General features: G+C 45.0%; 1 protein-coding gene across 3 annotated transcripts in view; it reads right to left on the bottom strand.

The window, feature by feature from the left end:
- STPG4 (sperm-tail PG-rich repeat containing 4) overlaps positions 1-23,032 on the bottom strand; it is a 142,236-nt gene that overhangs the window by 44,783 nt on the left and 74,421 nt on the right. The window contains exon 7 of one of the 3 annotated variants that reach the window (XM_066595536.1): positions 18,195-21,250. The exons of the other annotated variants lie outside the window; for them this stretch is intronic. Within the exon in view, the coding sequence (XP_066451633.1) occupies positions 21,134-21,250 (117 nt within the window). The 3' untranslated portion in view covers positions 18,195-21,133. Of the gene's footprint in view, positions 1-18,194; positions 21,251-23,032 lie in introns of those variants that run through there. 3 annotated transcript variants of the gene reach the window in all.

Genomic DNA, 23,032 nt, shown 5'->3' with positions numbered 1-23,032 from the left:
CCCCGCGCTACTCAGTTCCCAGTCGCCACTACTTTTCCCGATGTGCCGTCCCAGCCCTGCACGACCACGTCTCCCGCAACATTGTACGCGCCCTCACCAACGCGGTTACTGCCACGGTCCACTTAACTACGGACACGTGGACAAGCACAGGCGGGCAGGGCCACTACATCTCCCTGACGGCACATTGGGTGAATTTAGTGGAGGCTGGGACAGAGTCAGAGCCTGGGACCGCTCACGTCCTACCCACCCCCAGAATTGCGGGCCCCAGCTCGGTGGTGGTATCTGCGGAGGTGTATGCTTCCTCCACTAAAGCACCCTCCTCCTCCTCCTCTGTCTCGCAATCAAGATGTGTTAGCAGCAGCATGTCGCCAGCAGTCGGTGTCGCGCGGTGTGGCAGCACAGCGGTGGGCAAGCGTCAGCAGGCCGTGCTGAAACTACTCAGCTTAGGCGATAAGAGGCACACGGCCCACGAACTGCTGCAGGGTCTGACACAGCAGACCGACCGCTGGCTTGCGCCGCTGAGCCTCCAACCGGGCATGGTCGTGTGTGACAACGGCCGTAACCTGGTGGCGGCTCTGCAGCTCGGCAGCCTCACGCACGTGCCATGCCTGGCCCACGTCTTTAATTTGGTGGTTCAGCGCTTTCTGAAAAGCTACCCACGCTTGTCAGACCTGCTCGTAAAGGCGCGCCGGCTCTGTGCACATTTTCGCAAGTCCCACACGGACGCTGCCACCCTGCGCACCCTGCAACATCACTTTAAGCTGCCAGTGCACCGACTGCTGTGCGACGTGCCCACACGGTGGAACTCTACGCTCCACATGTTGGCCAGGCTCTATGAACAGCGTAGAGCTATAGTCGAATACCAACTCCAACATGGGCGGCGCAGTGGGAGTCAGCCTCCTCAATTCCTTTCAGAAGAGTGGGCCTGGTTGGCAGACATCTGCCATGTCCTTGGTAATTTTGAGGAATCTACCCAGGTGGTGAGCGGCGATGCTACAATCATTAGCGTCACCATTCCTCTGCTATGCATCTTGAGAAATTCCCTGCAAACCATAAAGGCAGCTGCTTTGCGCTCGGAAACGGGGGCGGGGGAAGACAGTATGCCGCTGGATAGTCAGGGCACCCTCCTGTCTATTTCTCAGCGCGTACAGGAGGAGGAGGAGGAGCATGAGGAGGATGAGGAGGATGGGGAAGAGACAGCTTGGGCCGCTGCTGACGGTACACCGGCTGATTGCCTGTCATCCTTTCAGCGTGTATGGCCTGAGGAGGAGGAGGAGGAGGATCCTGAAAGTGATCTTCCAAGTGAAGACAGCCATGTGTTGCGTACAGGTACCCTGGCACACATGGCTGACTTCATGTTAGGATGCCTTTCTCGTTACACGCGTTACACGCATTCTGGCCACTACGGATTACTGGGTGTACACACTGCTCGATCCACGGTATAAGGAGAACCTGCCCACTCTGATTCCCGAAGAGGAAAGGGGTTCGAGAGTGTTGCTATACCACAGGACCCTTGCGGACAAGCTGATGGTAAAATTCCCAGCCAACAGCGCTAGTGGCAGAAGGCGCAGTACCGAGGGCAAGGTAGCAGGGGATGTGCGTAGATCGAGCAGCATGTACATCCCAGGCAGTGCAACAGTCTTTAAGGGCCTGGCCAGCTTTATGGCTCCCCACCAAGACTGTGTCACCGCTCCCCAGTCACGGCTGAGTCGGCGGGAGCACTGTAAAAGGATGGTGAGGGAGTACGTAGCGGATCGCACGACCATCCTTGGTGACGCCTCTGCCCCCTACAACTACTGGGTGTCGAAGCTGGACACGTGGCCTGAACTAGCGCTGTATGCCCTGGAGGTGCTTGCTTGTCCTGCGGCTAGCGTCTTGTCGGAGAGGGTGTTTAGTGCGGCTGGGGGAATCATCACAGATAAGCGTAGCCGCTTGTCAACCGACAGTGCCGACAGGCTAACATTCATCAAGATGAACAAAGGCTGGATTTCCCCAGACTTCTGTTCTCCACCAGCGGACAGCAGCGATACGTAAGCAATACGTAGGCTGCACCTGCGGATGGAAGCTACGTTCTCTCTCACCATCCAAAACGGGGACATTTCTGCTTCATCAATCTGTGTCTAATATTCCTCCTCCTCCTCCTCCTGCTCCTCCTCCTGAAACCTCACGTAATCACGCTGAATGGGCAATTTTTCTTAGGGCCACAAGGCTCACTCAAATAATTTTTCTGAACAATTTTTATAAGTTTCAATGCGCTTAAAAGCATTGGAACTTTAACTAGAACCAATTTTTCGTTACACTGGGCTGCCTCCAGGCCTAGTTACCACTTAAGCCACATTAACCAAAGCGATTAATGGGTTTCACCTGCCCTCTTGGCTGGCCATGGCCAATTTTTGGGATGTACATTAGTACTGTTGATACAGCAATTTTTGTGGGCCCTCGCCTACAGTGTAATCAAATTAATTTTTAGCCCACCTGCATTACAGCTGACGTTACCTCAGCTGTGTTGGGCAATGCAATGGGATATTTTTATGTACCGCCGGTGGGTTCCAGGGAGCCACCCATGCTGTGGGTCCACAGGGAGTTGTAACTGCATGCGTCCACTTCTAAAGAACCCCAGTCTGACTGGGGCATGCAGTGTGGGCCGAAGCCCACCTGTATTACGCACGACATTACTACCTCAACTGTGTTGGGCAATGCAATGGGATATTTCTATGTACCGCCGGTGGCTTCCTGGCACCCACCCAGGCAGTGGGTCCACAGGGAGTTTAACCTACATGTGTCCACTTGTAAAGAACCCCAGTCTGACTGGGGCATGCAGTGTGGGCCGAAGCCCACCTGCATTAAGCACGACATTACTACCTCAGCTGTGTTGGGCAATGCAATGGGATATTTTTATGTACCGCCGGTGGGTTCCAGGGAGCCACCCATGCTGTAGGTGCACACGGAGTTTTTAATACATCTGTACACTTCTAAAGAACCCCAGTCTGACTGGGGCATGCAGTGTGGGCCGAAGCCCACCTGTATTACGCACGACATTACTACCTCAGCTGTGTTGGGCAATGCAATGGGATATTTCTATGTACCGCCGGTGGCTTCCTGGCACCCACCCAGGCAGTGGGTCCACAGGGAGTTTAACCTACATGTGTCCACTTGTAAAGAACCCCAGTCTGACTGGGGCATGCAGTGTGGGCCGAAGCCCACCTGCATTAAGCACGACATTACTACCTCAGCTGTGTTGGGCAATGCAATGGGATATTTTTATGTACCGCCGGTGGGTTCCAGGGAGCCACCCATGCTGTAGGTGCACACGGAGTTTTTAATACATCTGTACACTTCTAAAGAACCCCGGTCAGACTGGGGCATGCAGTGTGGGCCGAAGCCCACCTGTATTACGCACGACATTACTACCTCAGCTGTGTTGGGCAATGCAATGGGATATTTCTATGTACCGCCGGTGGCTTCCTGGCACCCACCCATGCTGTGGGTCCACAGGGAATTATAAATGCATCTGTTTCCACTTATAAAGAAACCCAGTTTGACTGGGGCATGCAGTGTGGGCCGAAACCCACCTGCATTAACCCTTTCCAGTCCACTGTGTGACCTGTGAAGACATTAGGGTTTAAGGCTGTACAGCTCCGTTGTTGGTAGACGTCCGTCGGGGTTCTCTTACTGTATATTGCCAGCCTCTCTGCTGTCGGAGCCTATCCTACGTGTCAGCTCATGCAGTACTGGCTTTAGCCAGCATATAGCGCCGTTCTATAACGGCAGAAAAAGAGTAAGCCCCCTAGGAAAACCATATACAAATTGGATTGGAAAGGGTTAAGCACAACATTACTACCTCAGCTGTGTTGGGCAATGCAATGGGATATTTCTATGTACCGCCGGTGGGTTCCAGGGAGCCACCCATGCTGTGGGTCGACAGGGACTTCACAATAGGGAGTTGTACCTGCCTGTGTCTATGAATTAAAAAGCCCGGTCTGACTGGGGCATGCAGACACCTTGACAGAATGAATAGTGTGTGGCACATAGGTTCCCCATTGCTATTCCCACGTGTGCAGCTCCTGATGGCGGTGGCACAGGATTCTATTTCTCATTGCTTCTGTACAGCATTGTGGGCTATCGCCCCGCCCCTTTTAAAGAGGGTCGCTGCCTAGCCGTGCCAACCTCTGCAGTGTGTGCCTGCGGTCCCTCGTCATGGCAGACGCAATTCTAAATAGACATGAGCGTGGTGTGGCATGAGGGCAGCTGAAGGCTGCCCAGGGACACTTTGGTGTGCGCTGTGGGGGGGAGGGGGGGCGGTTGGGCAGCATGTAACCCAGGAGAAGTGTCAGTGGAGTGTCATGCAGGCAGTGATTGTGCTTTGTTGGAGGTAGTGTGGTGCTTAGCAAAGGTATGCCATGCTAATGAGGGCTTTTCAGAAGTAAAAGTTGTTGGGAGGGGGGGGGGGCCCACTCTTGCCGGTATTGTGGCTTAATAGTGGGACCTGTGAACTTGAGATGCAGCCCAACATGTAGCCCCTCGCCTGCCCTATCCGTTGCTGTGTCGTTCCCATCACTTTCTTGAATTGCCCAGATTTTCACACATGAAAACCTTAGCGAGCATCGGCGAAATACAAAAATGCTCTGGTCGCCCATTGACTTCAATGGGGTTCGTTGTTCGAAACGAACCCTCGAGCATCGCGGTGTTCGCTCATCTCTAATGGTATCCTATTCAACAGCCATATGAACCTGATTTCACGGTCTGTTTAGTTGTACGTTATATGCAATGTTACGAATAAAAACATATCTTGATAAAAAAAATTAAGTGTAGTATATTCCTGTGGGGCCCATGTGGCAAGCCAATACCTGAGTGCTATAAACAGGAATTGCTTATATGTTAAACCACAGTATACATACACTAAACGATCACTGCATTAGGAACAACTGGTACGTGAAGTCTTGTGATCAGTAACATGGTACCACATGATGACCACATCACGATCTGCTCTCAGATAATGTACTGACCTCTCCTCTGCGCAGCAGAAGGCAACCTTCGGCAGTCATGGGTAAACGTTGTCCCTTGAACGACTTTGACTGCGGCCAGATTGTTGGTGCCCAGAGGAGCAGTCCAGTATTTCTGAAACAGTTACACTTGTTGGCTCTTCCCCAACCACATTATCAAGAGTATACCAAGACTGGTGTAACCATGGACAGACATCTAACAGAAGATCATAAAGCAGCAGGCCACCTGTTGTTGATCCTAGAGGTGAACATTGGGTGACACGTCTGGTATCTCAGCAACAACATGCCGGGGTGGAACAACTGACCCAGTAGTACAAGTTAGACAAATTTCCACAATGACCATGCAGCATATCTTGTGTTGACTGAGGCTCAATAGGCAAACACAGACAAGGACGCACCTGATAACCCTGTGTCATTGCCTACAGTGCCTTGCATTGGCCTAGGAAAGATGTTGATGGACACGTGGCAGAAGGTCAACTGGAGTGATGAGTACTGTTTCCTGCTGAAATATACATGGATGGCCAGCTCTACATCTAGAAAAAATAGCATGAAGCAGTATCCCATGGGTGCACCATTGAGGTTCAACAAGTTGATGGTGGCAGTGTCATGGTCTAGGGAGCATTTTCCTAGCATGGCCTAGAACCGTTGGTCATCATACCTCAATCATTGAATGGTGAACGTTACAGGGGCCTGTTAGCTGACCCTCTGCATCCATATCTTCAGGACATCTACCCCAACCACAATACCATATTTCAACATATTTCAACAGGACAACGCTCCATGTCATCCAGCTCGGATCACTAGGGACGGGTTGGAGGAAGAAGACAATGAATTCTCCACACTGCCTTGGCCCCCATACTCATGAGACTGTAACCCCATTGAACATGTTTGGGATATGCTGAAAAGAGCTGTGAGATCTACTTCCACTTATCTGCAAAATGTGCGCCAAATGACTGCGCTGCACTGTAGTGCGAATGGGGCAAGTTGAGTATAGAGGATGTTCGCCACCTTGTGGAATCTGTTCCCCGACATCTGAAAGCTGTGATCTCAAAAAAGGTGGACCAATCCATTATTGAGTAGGTTATTATTGCAGTAATTGCTCAGTATATAGTCACTGCATATCTAGATACTACTGTCCAGATAACAAAGTCCTTAGAAAACTGACAATAACCTCAGCATACCACAGCATTAAGCTCCATTTACACGGGACGAACGTTGGGCAAACAATGCCAGACACTTGTCCGTGTGTTTACTCGCTCCCGTGCTCCTGCAAGGGAACTAGCAGAGCTGGCTCGCTCACGGAGCGGCCAGCAGGGCGGCAGGACAGTGCAGGAAATTTCTCTCCTTTCGCTCCCCGCCCCTCTCCATTGAGATAACACAGCGGCCGTTCACTACTGAACAGCCGCTGTTTAAACTGAGCGATGAAGCTCATCGCTCATCGTTTATGCTGCATAAAGGATCAGCGATGAGCTCATCGTTCAGTTTAAACAGCTGCCGTTCAGTGGTGAACAGCTGCTGTGTTATCTTAATAGAGAGGGGCGGAAGAGTGCACTGCCCCGCCCCTCTGCTCTCTATGAGCCAGCCAGCTCTGCTAGCTCCCAGGAACACGGAGACACAGGGACGAGTGTCTGGCATCGTTTGCCCGACATTCATCCCATGTAAATGGAACTTTACAGTCTTATCAACTATAACTGCTGAGGTATATATAGGATATTGCCTGACCTCTACTATGGCCAAACAATTAGATCTAAATGTTTTTACTGCTCGTGAATAGCTTCACACATATTAAATCATAGTTCCATTTATCAAATGGTAGCCGTCTGTCAAATATTTTGTCCCAGCTATTAATCATTCATATACCAAACTAGTTCATATGCTGGACACCGACACTCACCACCCACACTGCTCGCCCTCTATGATGGTGTGTGCCTGCACTGCGGCAACGTTTCAGGTTATTTTATTTGACTGATGTGCTCGTAGAATGTATTGATTTTTACGTTTTCATCTTTGGTCTTTTTCAAGTATTTTCAAGATGTCTGGAGAGCTCTTCTTTATCAACTTGCATAAGTTCTTCCATTAGATACTGTGAAGGAATCTATGAGCTCCAGTATTGCCGCCATGTGTGCTCACTATGCTGCATCTACTATGATTGCGTCCTGCAGATTTCACTTTTAGCAAGATAGTAGCTCTTGAAGTATAAAAATGTCCAATACCAGGTAGGATATATCATTCCACCTCATTCGCTTGGAAGTGATCTTCTGGTCCATGGTTTAACCATGTACAATACTGCAGGCAACAAATATTTGCTTGATATTTTAATAAGCTCAAAGTTTACATACAAATTGGAGTCAAATATTTCCTATGAAGTGATATCACCTCATTATACAGAACCGGAGGATAAAGTCACAAGTGCACTAATGCAGAACATATAACAGAGGACACCAACTAGAACTCCACTGAAGCATCAGGTGAAGATAACGGAAACCAATGTAAGTAATATCACATATTAGATAGTTTCAACTATACGGAGATAAATGGGTATTACTCATCTCTATTACGGATCACTCCTACCAGACAGAAAGTTCAGTTGTGGCCATGAATGGGTTGTTCACATGTAACAAGTGAGGGAGGATAGGAACGCAGGGAATGGGTAACATGTGGAAGGATGAGTATTTAGTGTAGGTTGTGGGTATGGCTAGCATTGTATGGTGGAACATTATGCCTGGCAGTTTTTGGGGCTACCCTCTGGATGGCACTGTCGTACACAGCTCAGCTGCTGCAGACCATCATTGCAAAGAAGAAGGGGCATTGCTATTGTGGGAATGGGGGTAAAGCATTGTGGCAAACACCAAGGGTCATTGTGATTGAGAATGATGGAATTCTTGCTTGAATTTCAGGTCATTTTATGCTTGGAGTACACTGTGGCTGGCACTGTATGAGTAGTAGACTATCTTGCTTTGTACTGTATATGGTCTGATGCTGTATGGAGCACACACTATGACTAACACTTTTTTGGGGGGCATATTTAGGACATGTTCACACAGGAATTTAACACAGATTTTACCACACGGAGTTCACTTCTTAAACTGGGGCAGAGATTCTAGTCTAAACTCATTAGCAGACTGGAGAACATGGGCAGGGTGGTAGACGGAGATAAGGGAGGAGATATAGAGTGGTGCAGCAATGTGGAGAGCTTAATGGGTGAGAGTGAGGAGTTTAAATTGTATTCTATATTTGACGGGCAGCCAGATTAGTGACTGACACAGGGTGGAGGCATCAGTGAAGTGACTGGCACAGGGTGGAGGCATCAGTGTAGTGAATGGCACAGGGTGGAGGTATTAGTGTAGTGACTGGCACTGGGTGGAGACATCAGTGTCCTGACTGACACAGTGTGGAGGCATCAGTTTCAATGACTGGCACAGGGTGGAGTCATCAGTGTAGTGACTGACACAGGATGGAGGTTTCAGTGTAGTAAACGGCACAGGGTGGAGGTATCAATGTAGTGACTGGCACTGGGTGGAGACATCAGTGAAGTGACTGGAACAGGGTGCAGGTATCAGTACAGTGACTGACACAGGGTGGAGGTATCAGTGTGTTGACTGGCACAGGGTGCAGGCATCAGTGCAGGGACTTGCACAGGGTGGAGGCATCAGTGCAGTGACTGGCACAGGGTGGAGACATCAGTGTAGTGACTGGCACTGGGTGGAGGCATCAGTGCAGTGACAGGCATAGGGTGGAGACATCAGTGCAGTGACAGGCATAGGGTGGAGACATCAGTGCAGTGACTTGCACTGGGTCGAGGCATCAGTGCAAAGACTTGCACAGGGTGGAGGCATGAGTGTAGTGACTGGCACCGGGTGGAGGCATAAGAGTAGCGGCTTGACAAGAAGATGAGCCTGGCTGCTGCTTTCAGGATGGATTGGAGAGGGGAGAGTTTAGTGAGGGGAAGATCAGTCAGCATATGCATACCAGTCCTGACAGAGCACATTGAAACGCATGCCCTATTTCTGGCCATGAGTTTTCTTCACACAGACCGTTGATATAGCCTTATAGGTTGTAACAGGGCTGTGTGCAATCCATGGATTTACGCAGAAGCACATGGATCCAGATATGCTAGTGTGCCAGACACCTTATATGCAGTTCTTCTGCTCAATTTTCATTTTGAAGAAGAAGCTTTGCACGTTATTTAATCTGTGATGGACATTAAAGTCCAGCTTCCTCTAGAAAAAGCGGTTCTGCAGCAGCTGAAGTATGTGGTATAGGTAATAATATATCCCCTTCTATAAATTCTGTTACAAGCTGTCTTGGAGAACCCCTACCTCCAAATAACCTATAGCAATAGTATGGTTTGCAGACACCGAGGCTGGACAGTTGGGTCTTATGTGTCTAGTGGACATTTCTAATTTCATGTTTTATGTAATTAATCTTTTAATATAAAATTAAAGAATCATCTTGATGACACAGATACATTTGGAATGCCACAAGACATCATAAAGAACACAAACAAATTGATGCATTGACAAGTGGAGCATCTCAAATCCTACCCTGGCCTATATACAGAATGTGATCTCAGGCGAGTGCAGTATGGCAGCATCAGTATCAGGAGATCCAGTATCAGCTCCGTCTGGGTAAAATGACCCGCTTTATCATCACAGCAAAAGTTTGGCTCAATTGAAGGAAAGTACAGATTAAATAATTGAGCTATTTTAAGGCTTCAGTAAATCCATAAGCACTAAGGTTAGATAGATGAATTTCCTCTTGCTGCTTGTGCGCATAATTTCATTTCCGTCACCGTCCTACTGTGTATAAAGTAATTAAAATAAAAATACATTGAAGTATCTCATCGCTGGAGCTGCTGTCCCTCAAGGCGGTGGTTGCTTTGGTTACCGGGTAAAACAAGAAGCGCATATATATTCTACAGTCATATCGTAGCTTTAAAGGACCAGCGTCACCAATATAGACCCAATGACAAAAAATGCCTCATTCCCGATGGCTATTCGTTTCTGCATGGGTACTGATAAATATCCCCTACAGCGATGTACAGAAGAGAAGGAATCAGCAGAATAATCGCTCGACAGACCGAATCGAAGCAAGAGTCGTTCGGAGTAAACATGGGGATGAGACATAAGTCACTAGTCGACTCGTTGAAGTTCATAAAAAAAAATAGTTGCATGGAGATCCCCTCTATGAACGATATCCTGGCACACAACTAATGAACAATCATTGCTCTGGGTAAAAGCAAACAAAAAGCTGCCAATCGTACGCTTTAATGACTTTTCTGAGCGATTCTCTTATAGTTGTGGGGTGTCCGAGACCCGAGGCACACGCTAAGGAAATGGTGGGGTAGAGGTGGCACTTGTCATGGTGGCACTACCAAACTCCTGCCCAGAGGGGTGCACGTAACCCCAGCCAAGGTGCCGCTAGGCCTCTTCCAGGCAACGCTGTGACAGCGGTTACCTGGATAAATGCTCTGGTGGGCTTGAATAAAGATGTCACGGGTGACGCCACCGTTCCTTACTCTGCAGGATATCTGACGGGAAAAGTAAGAAGGTCAACACAGAGATAGTTGACAACTTCAGTCACTGGGAACCGTCAGACTTCGGAACTTTACTTTAGGAGGTTATAACTTCACACACCAGTGCAGGAGGAACAGGTTAAAGATGTCAGAGAGGAGAACACGGGATGAAACCAGGTGTACAGTTCAAGTTATCTGTATGACTCTGCTCCTGGACACACACAATGGAAGAGGACACAACACTCCTCTGATGCTCACTTGTAGACAGGTGTCTGAACACTGCATGGCAGGCTCCTTCTCTATCTCTCTCCTAGGCTAAGGGTCCTGGGGTTAAGTCACCTGGGAACCTCTCTTCCTTTTCCATCCTTCACCACGTGAGGGTTGAAGGTATCCCCATGTGGCCGGCACTCTCACTCCACACACTACCGTTGAAGAAAATGGAACCCCTCACTCTCACCTTACACTCCTATTTATACCTTCAATACTCATGTGACAGGACAATTGGTTACAGTTTCCAGACATATCCCAGACATTAACCTCTTACATGCTGTGGCTGTGCAATACACATAACTAAAGAAAAGACAATTTGCAGAGCATCCACATTATGGAGGGGCCAGACATATGTACTTCGGCCCACTACAGTTGCTTTACATAAAGGTACCTTTAGACAGGCGTGCTAGTTTATTTCAATAGGAGTGATGAATAAGCTGCTATTCGACCACTCTGGGAGTGACTTATGTCTAGCAAGGAAAATGGATCAAGCCCAAAGGGAAGGCCCCCCCCATACACATTAGACTGTCAGCATGTTTTCTCATGGGAAGAAACGATCAGCGAACACCCCAAATGGAATCGCCCATACATATTAAATTGTCATAAGGTCTTTTCATAGGAGCTGAAAATCAGTCATTATACCACGGGGGGGACACTAAAGACATTAGAACATTGGCAGGTATTTTTGTGGGTACAAAGGATCAGGTAAAATACCCAAGGGTGGACCCCATACACATCAGTAGGTCCTCTTGTCGGAAAAAAAACCGAATGAGCAACATGCCAGAAAGCGGTCCTCATACATATTAATGAAAGATGAGTAGAAAAAAGAGGGAGCAGAGCATATCTATAAACCGATGCTTTGGTTTGAGACTGTTGGGGGTCTGTCAACGCAGACCAGTGCGAATGTTGCCTGAGTCCAAATTCAAAGGAGAATTATAATGAGTACTCATAGGTGAGAACCATAATAAGCCACTACACACAGACAGTCTAGTGAATCAGAATGAGTTCTAGTTTATTTTTGAACATTGCTAGTTTTTATGGAAGATGAAAAGAAGGCGTTTCCAAATGTTACCTGATACTTAGTTTCAAAGTACTTGACCAAGTTCTCATTCCAACAGATTACAATATGGCTGTAAATCAAAAGCCTTCTAAACAAAAGGTATCAGCAAAACTGTGTGAAGTAGACATCAAACAGTTACATATGATCATAAAGATGACTCCATACTGTCTGAGTATGAACTTAATTACACCTCTTCCCAGACCAGGATGTAATCTTAAAGTCCATTGTGTTAAATTTTATCTTGTCTCCAAGTCTGATTTGCACATCAAAGAGGGGGCATTGGTTCTAGTTTGCACATAGAACTGGTTTTAGCCACCTACTTAGTATTCAGTACATTCTGATCAAGAGTTCAGAATTGAGATCAAAATGGCTGAATGAAATCTAATTAATCATACATTTAGTATTTTAAAATCATCATCCAAATATACTTTTTGACATATGATTCTATATCCAAATTCTATTAGCAACTTCCGGAATGTTTTACATATTTTTCATTTCCATATTACATAACATTATACAACCAAATAACTATTGTCACATTTATTACACTGTTTCCTTATCTTTCTTATGTTAGGTTATTAAAAATATGATTGACCCCTATCAATCCCCCATTTGGACATCAGAGCCACCATTATCTCCTGGTCCTGTCACATGTTGGTGCCGGCTTCAGCCGGGTCCCCAGGTAGGAATGGTGCACTCTATGTCCATCTAGGATAACAAGACATTTAAATGTGGGCAGAAAAATAGGCATTCAGTACATTTAGCTGCACATGAAATTATTACCTTAATTTGTTAACATTTCCCGATTTCATTAGGGTCACAAGTAAAATTATAACACTCTTCAGCCAACGCAACATTTCTCACCTAAAACCGAGTCATATTCCTCCAATGTGTATGTTCAACGGTATCGCAATGGGGACAATATTCAAATATATTAAGGAAGGTGTTTTCCTGAACAACATTGTCATCTACTACATCACTATCATTGTGTACTTTTGAGTATATGTCTCGAAGAGTCTCTACAGGAGTGGGGACAGATAATAGACAAGTCCGCAAAATGTCCTCTCCACTCCTGAGGTTGGGCATACACATTTGGGAAATATTTGCCCATCCAGTCCATCGCTTCTCAATGTGGATCGTTTGTAGTGGTGTTTCCCAATAAGAGGACAGTCCAATAAGACAAAATGTAGATGTCAAAGTCAAAATGTCCAATACCCCCCACCCAAACAACACCGGGATCCCACCCATCACTTTTCTTCTGGCTCGGGAACTTTCTTGCAGTGGGAGGCGTGTAGCCAGGTAGCTCCCCCTTCTATTTTTACCGAAGTAGGTGTTGTCAACAGAACTTGGTATTGTCCGTGAAACCTTGGGTCCAAGGCCTTTCTTACGTGTCTTTTTACAACCACCCAGTCTCCAGGCGGCAAGGAGTGAGTCCCCTCTAGGTTGTAAGGGTCTTAAAATCCCTATATGTTTTCTATTTTTAAGACCATAAAATTCACGTAATTCATTACAAGTTTCTTATTTCATCAGCGTCTGTCTTCCTTTCTATGACACTGAATTTTATCTCTCTATGAAACAGAACAATAGCTAAGATATTAATAAGTAGCCAGAACATTCAGACTTTAAACAACATTAATCATTAGTAATTACAAGAGGTATACTTCTCTGAGGATACGAATAGTTAAACACATAGAAAAGAAAACCTGCTAAGCGCTTCTAACAGCGCAACATTTTCTGCATTTTTAACCCTTATATCCTTAAAAGCCCCCATAGATGTGAGTGGGGTATAACTTTCTTACATTTATATGAAAGACTAAGACGTACAACAAAGATTAGTTTACATAACATCAAGACATACAAGACAAACAATAATGGTTATTTGTCACATAATTGTCCACAGATTTTGCATGAACTTGTTTTATGTCCCAAAGGAACACAAACTATAAAAGGATTCCCTTTCTCTGATATCTTCTTACTGCCGTATCTACACTTGCCTTAAAACATACTTTTATCCAACCTTTTGACTATCTCTGAATCTTTCCCAAACTTGCTGGTCTAAGACTCCCAAAATTCTAAACACCTTACTACATTCTTCTTCCCACAGCTAACGTGCCTTCTTTGTCTTTTACTATTTCTCTAGCTGATTTCCATATAGGCATACTCCTTGCCCTGTACGCTTCCCATATTGTCTGTTCCTTTATCTAAACCGGCTTCTCTGATATCTTTCATGCTTTTTCCCGTACTGTTACCAGAACTCATAGTTAAAGGTTCCCGCTTTTCTAAGTCCTATCTGTTTGTAGATTTTATAAGCTTGTCTGTATACGTCTCCCCCTTCCCTTTCTCACACAGCTTATGGACTTACCTCTTGATTTACCACTATCACACAGTATTGAGGATGCACACAGCTTCCTCTGGTAAATCTGGCGGTCCCTTCTGCCAAGCCCGCAGCTGGCAGGACAACTATGGACTTGTTCCTCTGTTTTTACCTCAATCACATAGTATAAGGATGCATACAGCTACCTTCGGGTAAATCAGGCCAGTCCCTTCTGCCAAGTCCGTAACTGGCAAAACACTTATTTCTCACACAGACCTCTATTTCCCACTATTCATCACTAAGTATACAGGACCTTATTTCACACAGTACACTAAGGACCCCTGGTCCCTGGTCCTGGAATAGTTTTACGGAACTACTACAGCAGTCTCTTAGACTACTTAGGGGCGTTTAGGGGAGACCAGACCTCTCTTCTAAGGGAACTTCTGGTGATATTATAACAGATTCAGTACAAGCAAATTATGGCTAACATGACACAGACTATCAACGTACAGATTTCAACAATTACTACAGGCAACATGGCAATATACACACAAGGGTTCTTCCGTCTAGCACGGTTACTAAGAACACCGTAAATAACAGGCAGAAGCATCCTATATAACATGCAGCAACTCACCGCCTGTCAACACGGGACTGAAGTCAGGAGAGCCCAGAGCTGGAGTGGCAAGTCAAGGGCTTACCGTACACCGGTGTTTTGTAGATCTGGGGTCCCGTGGCCTCTGGTCCGGCTGGTCGGCAGGTAGTGTCGTCAGGTATCGGCTGCAGGTAAGGAGTTAGCCTCTGCCCCACGTGTCGGGCGCCAAATAAACTGTTGGGGGTCTGTCAACGCAGACCAGTGCGAATGTTGCCTGAGTCCAAATTCAAAGGAGAATTATAATGAGTACTCATAGGTGAGAACCATAATAAGGCACTACACACAGACAGTCTAGTGAATCAGAATGAGTTCTAGTTTATTTTCGAACATTGCTAGTTTTTATGCAAGATGAAAAGAAGGCGTTTCCAAATGTTACCTGATACTTAGTTTCAAAGTACTTGACCAAGTCCTCATTCCAACAGATTACAATATGGCTGTAAATCAAAAGCCTTCTAAACAAAAGGTATCAGCAAAACTGTGTGAAGTGGACATCAAACAGTTACATATGATCATAAAGATGACTCCATACTGTCTGAGTACGTACTTAATTACACCTCTTCCCAGACCAGGATGTAATCTTAAAGTCCATTGTGTTAAATTTTATCTTGTCTCCAAGTCTGATTTGCACATCAAAGAGGGGGCATTGGTTCCTTTTTTGCACATAGTACTGGTTTTAGCCACCTACTTAGTATTCAGTACATTCTGATCAAGAGTTCAGAATTGAGATCAAAATGGCTGAATGAAATCTAATTAATCATACATTTAGTATTTTAAAATCATCATCCAAATATACTTTTTGACATATGATTCTATATCCAAATTCTATAAGCAACTTCCGGAATGTTTTACATATTTTTCATTTCCATATTACATAACATTATACAACCAAATAACTATTGTCACATTTATTACACTGTTTCCTTATCTTTCTTATGTTAGGTTATTAAAAATATGATTGACCCCTATCAAGACTTTTGTTTTTGTTATTCTCCTCCTTTATTCTATATTTGGGAGATTGATTGATGGATTCTTGAAGAGTCTGAGATGGTGCAGCCAGTCCATGAAATGTCACACCTTCCAAGGAGGATGTGCAAGTACGTGACATAAATGTAGGAAAAAAATGTGGCTGCAGGCGCAATCCCTTTTCTTAAAGAGGCACGAGACGTGTTTTTGAGCTCGACTCCTCTGTTTTTATTAAGAATTAATCCAGCATATATAATAATAGACGTGTTTCGAGGCCGTTGCGCCCCTTCCTCAGTATTTTAGCTGGGGACACACAGCCAGCATTGGTGTGTTCTCTTTACAGGGGAGTGGAGCTTAATTAAAACAGAAGAATCAAGCTTAAATACACTTCTTGTGCCGTTTTAAGAAAAGGGATTGCGCCTGCAACCACTTTTTTCCTACATTTATTCCTCATACATATTAAATTGACAGTTTATTTCACAGGAACAAAGAACCGGAGAACATGCCATAAGAAAACCCCATTAGTACCAGATTGTTGTCAATTTATCTCATGTTTTCCCATGGCCAGATTAAGAGAAGCAAAGGCCAGTTTAAATTTTGTTATGGGACCCTCATACAACAACATATGAGCTATGGGTCAAACTGTCCTTGTGGCCCCCTCAACGGAAATAATGAAGAGGCATAATACTCTTAACTTCCACCACTTCTATATACACTAAAGTGCAAAACATCATGACACAGGAACTAATATTGTGTGGGATGCCCTCTAGCCCGGCAAAGTACATCAACTCGACATGGCATTGATTCCACAAATGAAAGATATTTGGAGGGGTGGTGAGGCATACCGTCTGAATAGCCACCCACAGCTCCGTGGTATTTGTAAGTACAGGATCTCGGATGCAAATGGACTCCTCCATCACATAAATGTTCAATTGGGCTCATGTCAGGTGAATGTGCAAGCCGCACCATGCATTATTCTGCTGGAATATCCAATCATTGTGGAAGTACAAAAAGTCTATGAAGGTCTGAACATAGTCACCAAGCGGTAAAAGGTAATGGACACTGGTCGATGGGATGTTTGGGCAGACCAGTACACCCAACCCATGTCATAAAAATGCTGCCCAGACCAGTATGGAACCACCACCAGCCTGAACATGAAAATTGATAGGGATGAAGATTATGGAGCAGATTTATAAAAAAAAAAACTATCTGAAAGAAAGACTGTCTTTGTTGCCCATGGCAACCAATCACAGAGCAGCTTTCATCTTTCAAGAGCACTGTGAGGCATGAAAGATGAGCTGTGATTGGTTGCTATGAACAACAAAGACAGTTTTTGGTTTAGGCAGTTTCATAAATTTCCCCCAATGTCTATTGAACCATCACATCTCTCAACAAAGTGGACTGTACATGTGATGCAACCGCCAAACAGGCTTTTGATTCAGTGTGCCACAAACATGTCCTCAGTTGTACGGGATGTATTTATTCTTTGTGAATACCGACCAATTGGTTCATTTAAACTATGCTAGAGGGCATTTCGGAATAAGTATGGTGAAGGAAGTGACCGAAGAAATCCTGAATTCACCGATTGGCGAAAAAATGTGAGACAATCGGAAGTTGACTCAACTTCAAGGAGGTCATAAGATGTCTGATCGCATGATGCAGGATGTGAAGAATCGATTACTGACATTGTCAAGAAAATCCTTAAGAAGACTTTTGCTACAAATTAGCATTCCTTATTCTACGTACCCTGTTTCCCCGAAAATAAGACAGTGTCTTATATTAATTTTTGCTCCAAAAGATTTCACTTTTTTACATGTACAGCTGCCTGGACACTATTTAAATTTCCTTTTGTTATTAACTGTAACTAGGGCTTAATTTTGGAGCAAGGCTTATATTTCAAGCATACTCAAAAAGCCTGAAAAATCATTCTGGATCCTCAAAAATCACGCTAGGTCTTATTTTCGGGGTAGGTCTTATTTTCAGGGAACCAGGGTATCAAGGAGCTGCTTAAAAGCAAAACTGCACCCGCATCATGTGTCCGCATTCCAAGAGTTCCTTCCAATGGATTTAGAGAAATGTGTTCAGTATTGTTTATGGCTGACAAGCTCAAAGGCATGATATGGTGGGAGGTTGCTGGCATTACCGATGTCACATTAGTAGATTTCTTTGCCAATATGCATACTCGCATACAAAAGTGCTTAGATGCCGGAGGGGCCATTTTTAGGCAGAAGCTCCAGGCAGACCTTGTTTTGCAACATACAAGGTAAATGCAGATCAACCTTCATAGGGAATCAGAGAGAAATTATGAAGCTATTAAGGGATGTTTGGGTTCTACACCTCAGCTGGTCGCTACCTGTAGACCACGATGCTCTTTCCGTCAACTAATCAAAAACGGATATAAAATAACAGACTACAGATTGATACAGTAATCATTAATTTAATTGAAAGATTACAGCAAGATAGAGACAAGGTGCTTTCAACTTCAGTATCCGAAAAACAGCGCCGATCGCGGGGAAGACAGTTACTGTTACACCCTATCAGTTTTTACGAATTTAGATTAAAAAAAAAAAAAACATGTTTAAAGGTTCACTTAACAGTAAGTAAGGATGTAGGTGAGGCTGTGAATTATGAGAGCAACCTGGTATAGTGTAGAAAACAATCTCCTATTTCTAACTGGAAACCATCAACAACCTGCTGTGTATGTGTAAGGCTTCATTCCCACGAACGTAGGCGTTTTTACGTGCGCCTGCCGGCGCCATAAAAACACGTGGAGGGGCGCACAAATCTAACATTTGTACGCCTGTTCAGACGGCATTGCTGCCCGGCGCATATACGCCAAGGCCGCAATGTCGTTACCTCCCCTTCCCTCCCCCTCACCGGCTCACCTCCTCTCTCTTTCCCTCTGCTGTTTGCAATGGAAGTGGTCAGGATGGGGCGGAGCTAAGCACCCACCCTCTTCCCGCCCCTTCTTTGCAGCCAGCAATGGGAGGGGCTCAACTTGGCTCCGCCCCTGTCCAGCCCCCTCCCACTGCAAACAGCTAGAGTGGAGGAGAGAGGAAGAGAGAAAAGGGAGGGAGTTTAGCAGTCACGCTGCTAAACTCCCTCCCACCTCCCTTCTCTGTGTGCTGTCATTGGCTCCCATAGGAGCCCATGCAGCGGCCAACAAATTCCGGCCAGAAAGATAGTTTCAAGACTATCTGTCTTGCTCGGCGTGAAAACGCCCAGTGCTATATTGGCTAGCTGGGCGCTTTTATGCCGCAGGAATACACCCATGTGATCTGATGCATTGGAATCCAATGCATCAGATGGGAATAATAATAATCTTTATTTGTATAGCGCCAAAATATTCCGCAGCGCTTACATAGACGGGAACGTATATTGGCTCATGGTAACAAAGCCTAAGGTGGAGGGGGTTTGGTTTGTTGTTGTTAAGGGCTTCCTCGCATGGGCATGTTTTAGTCCCATTATGCGGCCATGATAATAACGGCTGCATAACTGAATGAAACGCAACTATTGATTTCAATGGTATCGCTTTCATTAGCGGTATTCTCACCCATTAATAGTCTGGGTGAGAAAAGATAGAACTTGTCCTCTCTTTTTTGCATGTTGTTAATACTATGTGCGGGAAACATAGGTCAGGACCTATCTTCCCTCTGTTTTTTCAAACTTGCTCACTTTAGTGCAGTGTTTAAAAAGTCCGAGAAGAAAAAAAAAACTCGCTCATGTGCAACTATGCTCTTTAGCGGCAAGCATAGTTGTGCATACAGCCATGTGTTTTTGCCCTTAATGATAGTATAATGTTGTTATTTTTGTAATAATGCTGTCTCTTTAAGAGGAAGGGGAAATGGAGGAACAGAGATGAGCAGGAAGTAGAGACAGGAAGCAGTTGAGAGAGGTGCTTGGTGCAGGACAGAGGTTGAAGCAGGAGGCTCACTTGGTGTACTGCAGATACAGGGATGGTTGCCTCTAGGAGAAAGAGATACCGCCATTGAGAATCTGTGCAGACAGCAGCAAAGCAGTAGACTAAGTGGAAGGGGAGTCCTGTTGGAAAATATTAACAGGCCGGTCATAGGGTACACAGATCAAAAAAAAAATTGTTAGAAAACAAAAAAAAGGAAAACTACAGAATAAAATAAAAATATATTCATAAAAAATGATCCACCGCCGACGTCAACCAAAACTGTCGTCGTATGTGCCCTGCAATCCAAAACTATACAAATGATATTTCAAAATGTCCTTAACAAAATGAGGAACCCATTCCTATATGTTATTTTAGTGTAAATATACTAATTTTAAAAATAAGCTACTATAAATTAAAAAAAATTTTTTTTTTACCCCTAATAAAACTAAAAAAAGGAAAAACAGTCAGTGAAAAAAAGCTATTAAAAAAATAGCCCTATCTGTGACGGAAAGAAAAACACAGCAAAAATAATTTTGGTTGCTAAAGGAAAATAATAGGCCAGTAAAACCCCCACATGGGTAAAATCCCTAAAAAATGTCTGGTCCTTTAAGACCAAAACACCCTGGTCTTTAAGGGGTTAAAGACTTACTCTGCAGGATTAGTAAAATATCCTCAAGTCATAATTAAAATACAAAAACAAAGCCTTGTGTGGCACAGAGTGTAAGCTCTTACCTACAACCTGAAGGTTGCAAGTTCAATCCCTGCATGGTTTAGGTAGCCAGCTCAAGGTTGACTCAGCCTTCCATCCTTTTGAGGTCAGTAAAATGAGAACCCAGCTTGGTTGGGGGTAATAAACAATAATTACCTGAAAGTGCTGCAGAATAAGTTGGCGCTATAGAAATACCAAGATTTATTTTATTTAAATAAAGCCATATTAAAGTATGTCAGTGATAGCTAACCTGCTTGCTGCCTGTTTCCCCGTAATTAATTTAGAGTAAAAACAGCAACAAAGATAATGAAGATATGATACTAGTTTTCAAATATGTTGATCACAGAGCCCATCAGAGGCTGCAGGGTCACCATTCCAAACTTCTGGCATCCTGGTCTCCAGGGTGTGAGTACTGATGCCAGGAGAACGGGCAACAACACTGCAGCCTGTGATTGGTGACTTCCTGTGACATCTTCCACAACAAACATCGGGAGGCCGGCGGGCTTATAGTGCTGGATCCCCGTGGCAGAGGAGAAGGTAAATACAGCTGTTTTTGTTTTTTTAATGCAACTGCAGTTATCGGGGAAATGTTTTCCAGTAACTGGACAAGCCCTTTGTGTGGGAACTACTTGCCGTTAGCTGCTGCCAGCTGTAGACGGGTATATACATAGAGCCTCAGCCTTTTAGATACAGAATCCGCTTGGGAGAAGGAAGCAGATCTCTAATTATGTTCCATGATTCACAATTTAAAAGTCAAATGAATTACAGAAGAAAAGGCCGTGCATGCGACCCATTTTGGCAACTGTGGGTGGCTGTTTTGGTAACTGTCGCGTTGGATCATACGTTCCTGGGCCGGGAGTTTTCTAAAAATAAGAAGAAGAAGAAAATTTGAGTTAAGTGATCCGAACAGCAGCACAAACGCTTGAGAAAGCACAGAGATCTGCAGAACATGTGGCTCTATCCAGGCTAAATTAAGTGACTAGAGATGAGTTTCATTAGTTCCCATGATAGAACTCATTGTTTCCTCTCTGGCTTTTAATGTTTTGCTCCAGGCTCTGCGGCGATGGTCCTCGCCTTATGTACTCTTATTCTGAAACACCTAAACAGAAGCCATCCCATTGTGTTATATAATTCAGATTTCCACTGTGCGTAAGAGCTTGTGGTTCAGCAATATCTTCAGTTCAGCTCTTAGAACTACGAAGCATTACATGTATATTTATGACATACTTATTACACATATTGAAAGAGGACCTGCCGGCTCTCATGTTATAGGAAAGACCCGAATTCCTCATGAAATATCAATTCTGCACCCTCTTTTGTTAGAATTCTACACTCTGCCGTTCCTCTGTTATTCCTCCTTGAAATAAATTGACAAATGTCATTACCAATCCGTATAGCAGAGTACAAGGGACTTCCGTAAAGGGTTAAACGGTTGCTATGGAGATAAACTGTAAAAGGCGTCAAAAATTGTGCCAAAATTATTTACATGCACCAAATTTTGGGGTAGAGGCCCATTTACACCACCCGATGATCGCTAATCGGCGATCATTGGTGCGTGGAAATGTGCGCCCATCATCTGCTTTTCGGCTGATCGTTAAATTCAGTCCAACATAAAAATCGTCACTCATTTCTATCAGTAGTTCTCCACAGGCAGTGCTGATAGCATTGTTTTCCCTGTGAAGAACAAAGGATCTGAGCGCAGATAATAGCCTCCAGCTACTAGCTGCGTTCAGAGAAGGCTTCATTTGCTGAGTAGCTACTTAAATATCAATTAATTTTTATGCAAAATGATCGCTCAAAGCTGTCACTCAAACTGTCCTTTGAGCGATCTTTGAGCGATCATCTGCCTGTGTAAATAGGCCTTAACAGAACTGAGCATGCTCAATAGATGCTTATTGATTGGATGAGGTTTTCACTTAAAAGGGATCATTTTTGCTCTACAATAGGAGAGTGCAGAAACAACAGTGAGGTAGAAAAGTTGCTGTCTGATGGACTGCAAAGGGAGAAGATGCCAAACTATAGGACCAGTGGCTGCTGGCTGCAAACACACAGGATCAGGATTACTTAAAGGGGTTGTCTCGCGGCAGCAAGTGGGGTTATACACTTCTGTATGGCCATATTAATGCACTTTGTAATATACATCGTGCATTAAATATGAGCCATACAGAAGTTATTCACTTACCTGCTCCGTTGCTAGCGTCCCCGTCTCCATGGATCTGTCTAATTCTGCTGTCTTCTGGCGTTTTTAGACGAGCTTGCGCAGAAGGGTCTTCTGGCTTCTCTTCGGTCCGGCACGAGCGGCGTTCTGGCTCTGCCCCCTTCTACGCGTCATCGCGTAGCTCCGCCCCCGTCACGTGTGCCGATTCCAGCCAATCAGGAGGCTGGAATCGGCAATGGAACGCACAGAGCCCATGGTGCACCATGGGAGAAGACCCGCGGTGCACCATGGGAGAAAACAGCAGTGCATCCCTGGGAAAGGACCGGCAGCCATCTTAGGCAGAAGATTTTTTAAAGTTCATATTTTGTCGGATCGGTGAGTAGCAAGCGGCTTAAAAACCGCTTTAAATTGCTATTTTATGCCAGGGGGGTGACAGGGGTAATGGGGTAATGTAAAAGTTTGATGTTTGCCGTGAGACAACCCCTTT

This window comes from Eleutherodactylus coqui, chromosome 3, assembly GCF_035609145.1.
Source record: "Eleutherodactylus coqui strain aEleCoq1 chromosome 3, aEleCoq1.hap1, whole genome shotgun sequence".
Classification (NCBI taxonomy): Eukaryota; Metazoa; Chordata; class Amphibia; order Anura; family Eleutherodactylidae; genus Eleutherodactylus; species Eleutherodactylus coqui.
This window is presented reverse-complemented; position numbering and strand designations above follow the sequence as displayed.